This window comes from Sus scrofa, chromosome 17, assembly GCF_000003025.6.
Source record: "Sus scrofa isolate TJ Tabasco breed Duroc chromosome 17, Sscrofa11.1, whole genome shotgun sequence".
Lineage (NCBI taxonomy): Eukaryota > Metazoa > Chordata > Mammalia > Artiodactyla > Suidae > Sus > Sus scrofa.
In genome coordinates this window covers 4,854,862-4,869,747 of record NC_010459.5, presented here as the reverse complement: position 1 = coordinate 4,869,747, position 14,886 = coordinate 4,854,862, and the positions used below count along the sequence as shown (strand labels likewise).

Here is a 14,886-nt window from a genome sequence, read left to right as displayed (position 1 = left end):
GGACCTCACAGATACCCCAGAGACCTTTAAATTTAGACACATTTACAAGGGCACATACAGGCTTCTCTGGAATCGTATTTCCATCAAAAATCACCTGCTCCTGGAAAACAGTATGGTGGTCCTCAAAAAATTAAACACAAAATTACCATATAATCCAACTATTCCACCTTCTGTACCTAAAGAACTTAAATCAGGGACTTGAACAGGTATTTGCGTACCAATGTTCACACACACAATAGTCCAAAGGTGGGAACAACCAAAATGTTCACCAACAAAGAAAATGTGGTATATAATTCAACAGAATATTACAGATCGTTAGAAATGAAATTCTGACACATGCTACAACATGGATGAACTTGAAGACATATGCTTACGTGAAATAAACAGTCACAAAAAGACAAACACGTGATTCCACTTACATGAGATTCCCAGAATAGACAAAGCCATAGAAATGGAAAGTATAGTGGTGGTTGCCAGGGGCTGGTGGAAGGGGAGAACAGGGAGTGATTGCTTAACGGGTAGAGAGTGTCACTTGGGGAGATGAGAAAGTGCTGGAGATAGATGGTGATGATGGCTGCACAGCAGTGTGAATGCACATAATACCACCAACTATACACTTAAAATGCACAATTAAAATGGTACATGGGTAAAACGTGAAAGTTTTATGTTACGTATATTTTACCGCAGTCAAAAATTTAAAAGATCATCTGCTACAGAGACTGTTCTCAAACCACAAATAAGTACTTTTCTTCTGGAACTAAACTTTCTCATCTCTGGTTATTTCCACAATGAAGGGTTTTTGTTGTTTAACCTTTTCAAGAAAGTAAGCTCAGAAGTGGTAAGCAGAGAAAAACAAAGCTTTGTTGAGACGTAGATGTCTAGCTAGGCGTCTCCACTGAAGTGGTTCATTCATGAGTCCTCCCACTTTCTCAGCATCTGAGATTTAGGAGAATGCCTAGGCAAAATTAGAAACTCCACGCCTCCTTGGCCTTTTTCAGTCAATAGAAACAGATGAAACTGTCAATGCAAAATCCAAGGACTTCAAGGGTCTTGGATTTTTTTTTTTTTTTTTTTTTTGGATATTAACTTCATACATGCAGTGGTCTCAGGTCGATAGCCTCAAAGTTAAATTAGGTACAGCACACACATATTTAAGAAGGCTGGGGCAAAGAAAGAGGGAGTTAAATATTTGAGAAAGTCTTTTTAAATTAAAAATGGGTAAAATTTTTAACATTTTAAGGAGAAATTTTAGTTATCTGAAAACTATTAAAAGGAAACACAGCCTTTCTGGGCAATGATGGCTAAGTCTGAGTGTTCCCTGCAAATGCACCTCCCTTTTTTAGTCATTATTTTATAAGTATATTAGGGCAAATATGTTGCATACTCTCAATTATTTAACTTTTCAAAAGGGTTACACAATGAATTTTATCATTATAAGTGATTACATTTCAATGTTCAGAAAGTTAAAAGAGGCATGAGAGTGTTATATTTGTGCATTGGTTCACTAGGGTTGTCATAACAAAGTACCACAGACTGGGTGCCTTAAACAACAGAAATTTGTTTTCTTGCAATTCTGGAGGCCAGAAATCCAAGGTCAAGATCTAGAAGGTTTGGGGTGAAAAAAAGAAGGAGTTTGCATTGTGGCGCAGCAGAAACGAACCTGAGTAGTATCCATGAGGAGTGGGTTCAATCCCTGGCCTCACTTGGTGGGTCAAGGATGCAGCATTGCTGTGAGCTATAGTGCAGGTTATAGAGGCAGCTCAGATCTGTGTTGCTATGGCTGTGGTGCAGGCCAGCAGCTGTGGCTCTGATTTGATCCCTAGCCTGGAACTTCCATATACTGCAGGTTCGGTCCTAAAAAGAAAAAAAAAGATTTAGCCTCTTCTCTGTGCGTCCTCACATGGCCTTTCTCATTCATGTGTCTGTGCCCAAGTTTTCTCCAATCATATGGTATTAGGACTCATTCTAATGACTTAATTTTAACTTAATTATCTCTTTAAGGCCCTGTCTCCAAATACAGAGTCATGTTAAGGTTCTTGGGTTGGTATTTCCACATATGAATTTGGTCGGGGGTGGGGGGGCTTAGCCCACAATAACTTGAAACTGTAAAGTAAAAATATTACAAACTCATTTATGAATGTCTGAGTGATCAAATAAAAAGCTAAAGCAGATAATTCTCTCATAAAGGATTCAGGTTCTTTGATGCTTGAAATGTCTACTCTGCTCACAAAAGGCTCAATTAAACGAGTTCAGCTGGTATTCATTCATTTAAGAAAAGCATCATGAGTGCTACTCTGTGTCCTACACGAGGGCTACAATGGTAACCAGACAGGGATAGTGCTCTCATGAAATTTTCTATAGGTTATCTTCAGATGATAAAAAAGTTAAGCTTGCTTAATAGAATAAAGTCTTTTTAATTTGGATTAAGTGAATTCAGACACCCCAGCAACTCACACCGGTATATGTGTTTCAACATGGTAAACATTTTGAATTAAATTCAGGGTCTTCAGAGTATAGTCAGTAATAATGATGAAATGAGTTCAATCTCACCACATTAAACTCGCAGTCCTTATTTCACTTGACATAGGACCATCCTGGTCAATATCTTTGATGCCTTTTCCTTCCCAGGATCACCCACTCTCCTAGTTTCCCTCCACCTCACTAGTTGCCCCTTCTCAGTCTCCTGAACTCCTGATGCTGCTCATCTTTGGGCCTTGTCTCTGCTCAATGAACACTCACTCCCTTGATGGAACAAATGTATCCAGTGTTAAGTCTTCAACTCTATTTAAATGCTGAAGCCTCTCCAAATTATTCTCCAGTCCAGACTCCCAAATGCCTAACTCAATGCTTGCTCAGCGTCTCTTTCAACATCCACATAGCACGTGGCTGATCTAAGGCCACCCTCCTCCACCCAGCCCTGTTCCACCCACATCTTGTGCACCTCAGCTGATCACCATCTTTCTGGTTGTTCAGGCAAAATGTCAGAGTCATTTGGCTCCTTCATTTCTTTCACAGATGACGAATGTCTTTTCTCTAAAAATACTTGCAGAAGCTGGCCCTTTCTCACCCTCTCCCCTTCCCCTGCCACAGTCTGCCCCACCATCTTCTCTCACCCAAAACTGATGAAGCAACCTAGAGTACACAGCAGCCAGAATGATCTTTTTAGGCTGAAGTGTCACTGTGTTACTTGTGTCCTGCCGAGGACCCCGTTTCACCCCCGAGTAAACCCAAAACCCTCACAACGGCCCATGAGGTCCCATAACCTGTACCTTTCCCATATCTCTCTGACTTTATCACCTACTTCCCTTCCCCTTGCTCACATCCCTCCAGCCAAAGTGACCTTGTTCTTCCTCTAACATGCTCGAACACTCCTCACCCCTGCCGCAGGACCTCCGCAACTGTCCCCTCCGCCCGAGACGCATTTCTTCCCAGCGTCGGCACAGTTAAATCCCTCAGCATCCTCAGGTCACTGCTTAAATTCCATGACCATCCCACCACACACAGTGTGAGTAAAGATGTCACATATAAATACATGAACTAGAGATTGGCACTTGCCATCTGCTTCTACACAGGTTGAATCATGAGCCACTGCAGCTGCAGACCCTCAACACCTCCTAAAACAGCTCAGGGTGATCAGGAGTGAGGCCCTCTGCGCTCTGGGAAATGGCCAGAACAGGTCTTCTCATTGTATCTAGAACAGCACTAAAATCCTTCATGGTGATATCTGCTCCTCGTGACCAGCAGTAACCTTCAAGAGGCTGGCAGCAACCTTCTGCAAAATGTGTGCATGGTTGCATGTACCTCCCCCTTCACCAAAATCACATATATTCTGAAATTTCCCCCTGCCTTTTGGGAGTGGTATTTCAGAGCCTTCTGAAATGCTGCCTCCCGGGCTATAGTCCTCATTTTGCACACTTTATTTTTTTTCTTTTTAGGGCCGCATTTGTGGCATATGGAAGTTCCCAGGCTAGAGGTTGAATTGGAGCTGCAGTTGCAGGACTACATCACAGCAATGCCAGATCCCAGCTATAGCTGTGACCTACACCACAGCTCTTGGTACCACCTGATCCTTTAACCCAAAGGGCAAGGCAAGGCATCAAACTTGCATTCTCAGAGAGACAACGTCAGATCCCTTAACCTACTGAACCACAACAGGAACTCCTAACTCTCAACTTTTAAGTTGTGCATATTTTTAAGTTCACATACACAATGGAATATAGCTCAGCCATAATAAAGAATGAAATCTTGGCACTCGCAACAACGTGAATGGACCTAGAGGGCATTATACTTAGTGAAATAAGTCAAAGAACAACAAATGCTGTATGAGTTCACTTATTTGTAGAATCTTAAAAAAAAACAAAACAAAACAAATCAACAACATAACTAAACAGAAACAGTCACAGATACAGAGAACAAAGAGGTGGTTTCCAGAGGGGAGGGTGGTAGGGGGAAGGGAGAAATAGGTGAGAGAGATTAAGAGGCACAAACTTCCAGTTACAAAATAAATGAGTCACAAGTTTGACATGTTCACTATGAAGAATACAGTCAATAGTTATGTAATATCTTGTAGGTATGGTGGCAGATGATAACTAGACTTATTATGGTGATCAAAAGAATTTTTTTAGATTAAAAATTTAAATTTTTAAAATTTCACAGCACTTGCAATCCTTCCTGCTCTTCACTTTGCTTTTTTTGGCATGATACTTACAACCCTTGAACATATTATATAAGCTACTCTGTCTCTTATGTTCTCCCCCTCCCCCAGCTAGAATGTAAACTCTAGGAGCCATTAACAAGTATTTCTGAATGAGTGAATAAATTGAAAGGGGATTCAATAAATTATGGATGGCTGAAATGCATTAAGTTCTTGGATTTTAAAGTTCTTTGCTAAAATGCAAGTTTATGGGGGGCTATAATGAATCACTACTCTCCACCCCCTCCAAGTGACAGACAGCGCTCAGTTCTGCATATCTGTTTTTAGTATGTCCTAGTCCTGGAATAAGCTGCATTTCATTACAAATATGCTATAATTAAAAACCTTGATTAAGTCCAGCTGGTCTCTGCCCTTCGTCTTTCTGCATTAATGGACCCCCCCCAGAGATGCCCTGGATAATCACTAGTCATAGTTAAGCACATAAATCCCTTACTGTCTTTCTTCCTAAAACATGTCACATGGAGTTGCCCACTGAGTAATAAACCTGATCACAAATTAGCCCCTGAAATTCAGGGCAGGCTTAGGACTTTCAGTTTGAAGCTCATAAAATTTAAATCTTTTGCTCACTCTGTAAATGGTATCAGATGTCTGTGGTTATGGCTCAACATCAGTTGTCTTAGAGCAGGTACTTTTTCCCACTACAGTATTTCTAATGTGAACTATATGGACGTTACCAAGGTTGCACTTTAAGTTGCACCATCTCTCACATCCCCTTCCAATCTGGTGAAAAGCCAAACCTCAGATTCGGCCACTACCCCCCTCTTGTGATCACCTTTGGGCCCTCAGAACCATCAGGGACACAACCTAGTCTGGGTTTTAAGTCACCTCATTTTTTTTTAATGATTTTTATTTTTTCCATTATAGCTGGTTTACAGTGCAAGTCACCTCATTCTAAACATACTAATTCAAATACAGTGATGATTCTTTTTTCCCCATACATAATGCAATAAACAGAGGCAGAAATTTAATTTTACCCATATAAGAAAATGGATAAGCATGACATTCTCAAAGCATTCTGGTCTGCCAAATTTCATCGAATTACAAATGAGTAAATCTACAAAGCTCTTAGAAATACATCAACTGCTTTTTACAAGGATTTTATCTATTATACGACGACCATGAAGATAAACAAACTACCTTGAAATTATCATACCCTTTGAATATTTGGTTTTAAAGGATGTAGAGAAAAAGATTTTTTTGACTATTTCTTGGTGTTTATTTTATTGATATACTGATCTGGACCATTCTGTTCCTCTAGGGTGGCAAGGCTAGTGAATAAATCCAAAGAGGTCAAAATACTTTAAGTACAGCAGGAAAGCTTAATTGACACTTCACATGAGGAAAAATCTCAGGATTCCATGGAGAAGTACTGGCAAAGAAATAAAGCTCAGTCATCTATAAAAGCACTCCTCTGTCATCTGCATTTAAAAATGTAATCAACAACATATCTAAAATGAACTACATCAAGTATGCATTTTAGAGTGCAGAGATGCACGAAGACGATAAATGCAGTAGATATTTTTGCTCTGAGGTCTCCCAAATGAAAATGGCTTGTTCAAAACATTCCTGGCACTAATATTTATAACTGAACTTAAAATCATAGTCAGATGAAAAGTCAAATTAGGAAAAATGCCACATGACTCTTTCAAAACGGGATTTAATTTTGAAAGGAAAAATTGCAAGCAATCCTGGCCGGTGACTTTAGTGCTAACATATGCCTGCTAAGAAATCAGGTCATCTACATCTTCCCTGCTGCCTTCACCCCACCCCATGCCCTGCGAATTCCACCCTTTTCCATTCTCAGCATTTGACTGAGGTAACAATCATGATATCATAAAACTACCCTTAAAAGAATCTGAGAGAAAATATTTCAACAATTTTAACAGACCATTAAAGAAATTAAGCCAATTATGTTATAGTTTTATTACTAATTTTCTGTACTATATCCACAGGGTAATATAAAAACCACAGAATGCCACATACTATTAAGACTATCTTTCTAAATGATCTTTGCAAAACTGTTTTCCCAACAGAGAACATTCATAGATGATGGCTAATCTATCATTTTGCAGGTAAGATGAGATAGTGTTTCTCCAGTTGCTACACAGTGTTGGAGTCTCAGGGGACTCATGAACTCACCACTTCCTAGAGAAAAGAAGGCTGAGAGATGTGATATAACTGTCAAAATGAATGAAATCAGCAGTATAATATGTAAGTCATGGCTCCCTTTTTCTGAGAAGAAAAACCACAAAATTTCCATCAAGGTGAAAAAGAAAAACAAATGAAACAAATGAAAACCACTGAGAATCATTCACTGAGAATTTCTCATCCATACTAATCTCTGGAATATTTGTCTTGCTTATTTTTTGTCTTCCTGGCACTTCTTCCCAACACGGAAGCCAAAGAGATCAAACACCTGCTCTTGCTAAGCCCTGTTGCCTGGGGCATGGGCACAACGGCTTAGCCAGCTGATGCTCTGGAACCATCTTTGGAGTCACAGGGAGCAGTGGTGGCACTAGTGCTCAAGGAGAGCCAGCTGGTGCTCGAGGATAGCCAGCCACTAGGGGCGGCAGCTCCTTCGAACGGCCACTCTGGTAGGATGTGAGGTCCACTTCACCCACCTTCTCTGGCTTCTGCTCATCTCAGCTCGGTTCTCCAGGCTTCCCATGGATTCAATGAGTTGTATTCAGGAATTTCTCTGCCTCCTCACATTCACTCACCAAGTCACAGGCTCTGAGCTGGGAGCAGAGTAAACGTTGTCCAAGCATCAGGAAAGAAATGAGGATGCTGAAACAGCCATGGAGTTCATAGCAGGGATGAAAACTACTGGTCACAACCCTGCTCTGAGATACTGAGGTGTGACAAGACTGATGATACAGTCATTACTACTGGAGTGCTGTCCATCAGCTCTCTTTACCTACTGTATTGATTATTCCTTAGCATTGGTTCAGCAACAAATTCACAGGCTCTGAAGAGTAGGGTGTTTTGTTTTTCATTTCTACTCTCCTGCCCCTGTGCTGTGGAGGACATATTTTCAAAGTAACAACCCTTCTCCTCATGCCCAAGCCAGACAGAAAGCTTCAGTTTTGTTTTGTTTCTCCAAAGGCATTTTTTCCCCTTAGCTAGTAGGAAAAGATCTCTATTCAGTTCGCCTCGAAATCATCTCTGTGGGAGGAAAGTGCCTGGCACATAACAAGGGTTCAAAAAATGCTTTTGAATGAACCCTGACCAAACCCTTCTGAAGCTGGCCTCTTTCTAACTTTGTGAAAATGCACCTTCTCTAGAGACAATTATCTTGACTTAGGAAACGATCCCTTCAGCTTCTGCTTAATTAGTGGAAACACTTGAGCAAGCATTTAATGGCAAGGACAGCATTCTCAGTAAGCATTTGAAAGCAAACTTTTTTTTTTTTTTAACAAACTTCAGTTTAAATTGAGTTCTAACTTCTACAACCTATTCTCTTCCCTATTTATACTACACAATGCATGTTTTCATAAAAATCAGACATCAATTCATTCAACTTCTATCAAGACCCTCTGCATGCTAAGTGCAGTAGTAATTACTCTGTATATGTTATCTCTAACAGGATTTCATAGCAAACAGTAATGCTGCACTGTCCAATATATCAATTAAAAAGTCTTCTGACACACTAAATGGAACCCAGAAAGCTATTAAGCAGAGTTATTTTTTTCTCCTTTCCCATTGACCATTTATAGTAAAGTCAAATGGTGCACAGAATAAGAATTTGGAGCATTATCATATTCTGTATATTTGCATTTTAGAGTTGAAGAAATGTTGAGTTTTTATCCCTCCATTCAGACAATTTTAAATCTTTAAGATATCTGATAATATCAAGAAAAGTCAGAGAACAAATACATTTTGTAACATTACTGTCAACAAGAAATAATTCCTAAGTATTTAGGTATTAGATATTTTGTAAGCATCGGTTTTCTGTGGATATGCTTTCTATGTCATTTAACACTATTTTCATAGTTACAGATGGTAACATATATAATCCCAAGGTCATCTGTCTAAACTTTCTCCTATTAGAGCTGTAATATCCTGCGTAATTTTTTAAAATGACAGCTTACTAATAACAAGAACACCGGAGTCCTGTGGTGTAGTGGGTTAAGGATCTGGCATTGTCACTTCAGTGCCTGGGGTCACTGCTGTGGAGTGGGTTCAAATCCTGGCCAGGGAACTTCTACATGCCACAGGAGTGGCCAGAAAACAAGAACAAAAACAAAACAAGAACCCAGTTCCTTCTCTGTGGGCTCAAGTTCATTCCATGATGGAAAACACCTTAGCGCTCCAGTCAGTCTCTATCCTTGAACATTCAACGGTCTTGACTTAATGGTAGATCATGCTGTAACAGAATCCAATAGGAAGTTTTACATATTTTATCCATAAATATATCTTTAAAAGAAGGAAAACATAATTGTGAATCTCCCAAACTGATCCCTAAGTATGTAGACTGATTCTTGGAATTTGTGAACATCTTTCAATTACCACTGTGGAATATAAGAGGTTGTAATCATTTCTGAGAGATGTTTATTAATAAACTGCAAAAGCATATTCTAATGGTCTAACTTCTAACACACTCCAGGTCAGAAATATACTGCCTAAGGGTCAAGTCTGTTTTTAAAGTAAAGCTTTATTGGAACATAGTCATAGCCGTTTGTTAAAGTATTATCTAAAGTTTCTCTTATGCTACAACAGCAGTGTTAGGTAACTGTAACTATCTGGCCCAAACTATAAACCCCTTCAAAATTCTGAAACCATTGTGTAAAGGCTGTTAGCTTATTTTCAGAGCTCTGTTAACTCTTATTTAAGCAACGAAAAAGTTTAAAGGACTTGCTAAAGGGCTTCACTGGGCTAGAGAGATTTAATAAGGGGTCTGCAAGGAAAGGGAGACAGTTTAACATTTGTACCAATGCAGCTGAGATCACACTGGTTAATCTGGAGAAAGGACACACAACTTATGGCAACTCTTGAACATTTAACACCTTCATCTACAAATTCCAGAGCAAGTTGGCCCCGATGGTTTTGAAACTTTTCAATTATCATGATTACTTGAAATGACTTCAGTAAATCCACAAGCAAACCTCAAGTAGCAAGAGCACATAACATAATCATAAATGTTTCATAGCACCTGCTTAAAGTGAGGGCAGGGAAGGAATACACTTTAGAAAAGCAGAAACCAAACTGATTAAACAAGGGTATGTGTAGTTCTCTCATACTACACTTGAAACTCTTCTATAACTTTAAAATTTTAAAAAATCAAATAAAAAGGTAGAAAAATAGTTACAACAATTTTAAATGTTAGCACTTAAAAGGGAAAACTGCAGTTCCTTATTCAACAAAGTTAACACAATGACTGCCATAATGGACCTGTAAAACATAAAAACCATATTTAGGATGCCCACTGAACCAAGGACACCTGAGGCTGCAAACTACCCTTTCTCCCTCTATTCTGTATCCTAAAATACTACCTTCAAAATTTTGTCCTTTGAATTTGTCTTACTTTAGGAAAAATGAGCTAAGAAATTAAAGGGATCAAGACAGAAGACACAAAAAAAGCTGGAGTGGAGAGAGTAGGAGAAGGGAGAGGGAAGAAAGGAAGGGAGAAATAATTGGAATAGAAGAGCCCAGGAGTCGATAAACGAGATATACATGTTCTGAATGATCAACTATTAGCAGATCGATTTTCTCTTGTTTAGTAGAATAGAAACACCCCAAATACTTGACTCTCATACAATATATGTACATCACATATAGTTTCATCCCCCAAAGAGAGATGAGTTTATTTTTCCAAAATACAAACACTAAGCAAACATTATGCTAATTGAAAAAGTGCCTAGAGAGCCACACACACTCATGTTGTTAAATATAGAAACAAACTGTAATAAGAATCATTATCTCCAGTTTCCAAGGATACCAGGGTAAGCACTACTCCTAAATTGCAGTTAATTCAGCAAAGGGCACAGAGTAATTTACATTCAGGGTCATCTCCAGCTGACAGCAAATGCAGAAAAAAGGCCAGGGTAAGCTGCCCTGTTTTACTATTCTGTTTGTTACTACTCCAGTTCCCAGCCCCCATCCCTCACCCTCTGGTCCCACCCCTGGCCAATGTTTTATAGGTGAAATCTGGAAAATCTGATCATAAATAGCAACTTCCACAAGGGGCTGGGGAGTCTAAGAAGTGAATGATGCTGATAGGTAGGGTGGGTGGGTAGAGAAGGTTGGCATTCCCACTTGCTTTGCTTGTGAAAAGGAGAAGAGCCTGGTTTTGTGTGCCTGCCACAGTAGTCGCCCTCATTCCCTTCCCACCTAACCAAGGCTACCTGAGCTTTTTGAGTTTACTACTCCCCAATTGCCATAATTTCTAGATTCAAGATCATTTTCAATTTGCTCTGCCTTCTAGACTCTAGGACCTGCCTTTCGTATGGTTACTTACAATTTGTTTCTATATATGACCCAGCAATCCCACTCTTGGACACATTTCCAGACAAAACTTTCCTTGAAAAAGACATGCACCTGTATGTTCATTGCAGCACTATTCACAATAGCCAAGATATGGAAACAACCTAAATGGCCATCCACAGATGAATGGATTAAGAAAATATGGTATATATACACAATGGAATACCACTCAGCCATAAAAAAGAAAAGAATGCCATTTGCAACAACATGGATAGAACTAGAGACTTTCATACTAAGTGAAGTAAGTCAGAAAGAGAAAGATAAATACCATATGACATCACTTATATCGGGAATCTAATGTACAGCACAAATGAACCTTTCCACAGAAAAGAAATGCATGGACTTGGAAGATAGACTTGTAGTTGCCGGGGCGGGGGGGGGGGGGCAGGGGGAGGGAGTAGGATGGACTGGGAGCCTGAGGTTAATAGATGCAAACTATTGCATCTGGAATGGATAAGCAATGAGATCTTGCTGTATTGCCCTGGAAACTATATCTAGTCATTAGTGATGGAGGATGATGGAGGATAATGTGAGAAAAAGAATACATATTTATGTATATATATATGTGACTGGGTCACTTTGCTGTGCAGTAGAAAACTGACAGAACACTGTAAACCAGCTATAATGGAAAAAATAAAAATCACTAAAAAAAAATTTTGGAGTTTCTGTCATGACTCAGTGGATAGGAATCTGACTAGTATCTATGAGGATGCAGGTTCAATCTCTGGCCTCGCTCAGTGGGTTAAAGATCTGGCGTTACCATAAGCTGTAGTGTAGGTTGCAGACACAGCTCAGATCTGGTGTGGCTGTGGCATAGGCCAGTGGCTACAGCTCCGATTCGGCTCCTAGCCTGGGAACCTCCATATGCCACAGGTGCGGCCCTAAAAAGACACATCACACACACATGAATCTGTTTCTCTAGCTTTAATATAAAAACTACTTTCTGACAACTTCAGAGATATTACCTCTGAATCTTTGTTTATTCAAGACTATTGATCTACTGCTTTCAACCTGACAGTCACTGTAGCAGGCTAGGGAGGCAGTCACAACAAAGGAAACTTCACTTTTGATCACAAGGGAAAGTATCAATAATAGGCCATGTCAATTACATAGTTTAAAAAAAGGCATTCCCCCTCTCAGTCACATTTTCACTTACTAAAAGAGTGATGCGGATTTCATGGATAGTTTAGGTTTATCTTAAACTTAGAGAACAGCGATTTTCCATTTAATTCGTCCCCCATGACCTGTCAATCCAATAGAGCAAGCTCTCCATGGAGAAACCCAGCTGAGGCAGAGGTAATTGTAAGAGAAGAAAAGCTCTCCCTGCCTTCATGTTTCTTCCTGGCTGGGCATGAGATGTGGATCAGGCTAAGCTTATTAGCTTAATGTGATAACATTGGCAAATATGTTGCCTATTTGATAAATTGAGGCCTTCCCAGACTTCCTGTCTTCTGCATCAGTTACATTAATGGAAGCTGCTCACTGCTCTAAGAGGGTGAAAGAATGAAATACAACCAAGGTTTTTAATAGTTATGTAACATATACCATATACTTCAACAAGGCAAGCTGTTTTAAGCATTAACAATTAATACAAAAATTAAATGTTTCTGAAAACTTTCTTCCTATACGTTTTAGATAACTTGAATATTACATAGTTGCTGCTGCCTTGATAACTTCAGTACCCAATCCTTTTTTTTTTTTTTTAATTAGACTCACTTTTTTTGGTACTGAAATGCTGTTTCTAAACTCAAAAAACAAAGTAATAACATCAAATTTTAAAAGTATGTGAAATGGGAAATTAGTTTCAGGTCTCTTAAAAGTTATGTACTATTGCGGTGTATTCTTCTGACACCTACTATTTCTCACAAGGGGCAACATTTTGAGGTAAGATGGCTTCAGAGAAGATTCTATGTCAGAATCTGGCAGTTTACAAAATTCTGAAGTTGAGAAGGTTCCACTAAACAGGCCACTACTTAATCTTTCTCCTCCTCTCACCAGATGCTAGTGCTCCACAGGGCAAAAAACACAAAACACAAAAAGCATTCACAAGTCACTGGCAGAGAGGTCATGCTCTGGTTTAGCACCTTTTCAGATAATACTGATCAGCTTTCATCTAAAACCTCTAAGGTAGAAGCCTGCTTACATGTAGGAACCTAATTGTATCCCCTAATTGCGCATAATTGACTTTTTGTTTTCTTCTAATCTTCAGCACTAAAAAAGTACCCTCTCCACCAATTCAGGAACCGAAAACTTGGACTTGAGCCACTTGGCTCTCTGCAAGAAAAACATCGGAGGGTCATCTCTTTTTTTCCCATCTATTGTTCTAACATCTAAACCGTGGCCTTGCGTATTGCATATATCTTCGAAAATACTTTCTAGTAGCTCACCCTACGCACCCCCCCAACCAGAAAGTCTCCAACTGGCAATTCTCAAATCATAAAGACAGCAAAAACGCCCCTGAGTGCAATGACAATTTCTTTAAAAGTGGATTAAGGACAACCAGAAAGGGACAGATCTGACATCCGAGGCCGAGGCCACTGTCCCCCGCGCGAGTCTGGCGCAGCTCGGATCCTGGGCCCAGCTCGGAGCCCTCTAGCCTCCAGCGCAGCCTCCCCGGCTCACCGCCCCCACACTCCCACCGCGGCGACTGGGCGGCGGGCACAACGGCTCTCCCGGCTACTGTCCTGCCGAGGGAGGGGGTGTGGCTGCGGTGGCAGGCGGAAGGCGCAGGGGATGGCTGGGCTGCGGGCGCGCTGGGGTGGAGGTGACACCGTCACGGCAGAGTTGTGAGAGCAAGGCGAGGGTAGTGCGAATGGAAGGAGGCTGCTGCCCCGAAGCTGTTTTCAGCCGCGGCGCCGGCAGAGATGCGGCGAGTTGGCGGTGCCCGGGCGCTCGGGGCCGGTGGTGGGGCGATGGGAAGCGCGGCGCCGTGCGCTCAGGTCCCCGCGTCCAGGGACTGTCGAGGTGGGCGGCGGAGGGGCTGCCGACGGGTCGTGCCGGCCTCCGGGCGCGGGGACGCACTCACCTATGCACAGCTGTATGGCGTAGGCGTAGTAGGACCAGCCGAGCAGAAGACTGATGAACACCACCGGGATCCAGTATAGCACCCGCCGGCACCGCCGCCTGACACTGCCCGGGCCCGAGGGCGCCATCTTCCAGCCGCATCCACCTGCCCAGCTCCGCCGCCGCCGCCGCCGCCGCCCGCGGGCCTGGCTCTGGGGCGGGCTGGCCGCGCCCGGCGTGCCCGGCGGGACGAGCCCGGGGGCGGCGGCCGGTTGCGCCGCGGCCACTGCCGCCGCCGTGGCGCTAACTCCCCATCCCTCAGCCCCAAGCCGGCGCCGCGGACTCCCGGCTCCTCACCCCAGCGGAGGCGGTGGCTGCGAGCGGAGGGCGAGGAGGCGGCGGGCGAGGAGCAGGAGGAGGAGGAGGACAGAGAGGAGGAGGAGGAGGCGGAGGCGGGCGGAGGCGGAGGCGGGCGGCGGGAGCCTCCGCCCCGCCTCCGCGCGTCCCGCCCGCCCCCGCCGCCGCCCCCCGCCGCCGCCTGCCCGGTGCGGCCAGCTGCGCCCTCGGGCGGGCTCTTGGGGCAATCCGGGCAGTCCCCGCTGCGCCCTGGGCCCTTGCACTCTAGCCGCTGGGCACCTCAGGGGTGCCCGAGGGGGCAATGAAGGTGCCCACCTTGGCTCTTCCGC

At 42.3% G+C, this 14,886-nt stretch overlaps 1 protein-coding gene across 3 annotated transcripts in view; it reads right to left on the bottom strand.

Moving 5' to 3' along the window:
• ZDHHC2 (zinc finger DHHC-type containing 2) overlaps positions 1-14,619 on the bottom strand; it is a 72,981-nt gene extending 58,362 nt beyond the window's left edge. Inside the window, exon 1 of one of the 3 annotated variants that reach the window (XM_021077422.1) lies at positions 14,223-14,619. In XM_021077422.1, the coding sequence (XP_020933081.1) occupies positions 14,223-14,349 (127 nt within the window). In that variant the 5' untranslated portion in view covers positions 14,350-14,619. The remainder of the gene's footprint in view (positions 1-14,222) is intronic. The other 2 variants (XM_021077421.1, XM_013984983.2) reach the window with 2 other exon arrangements.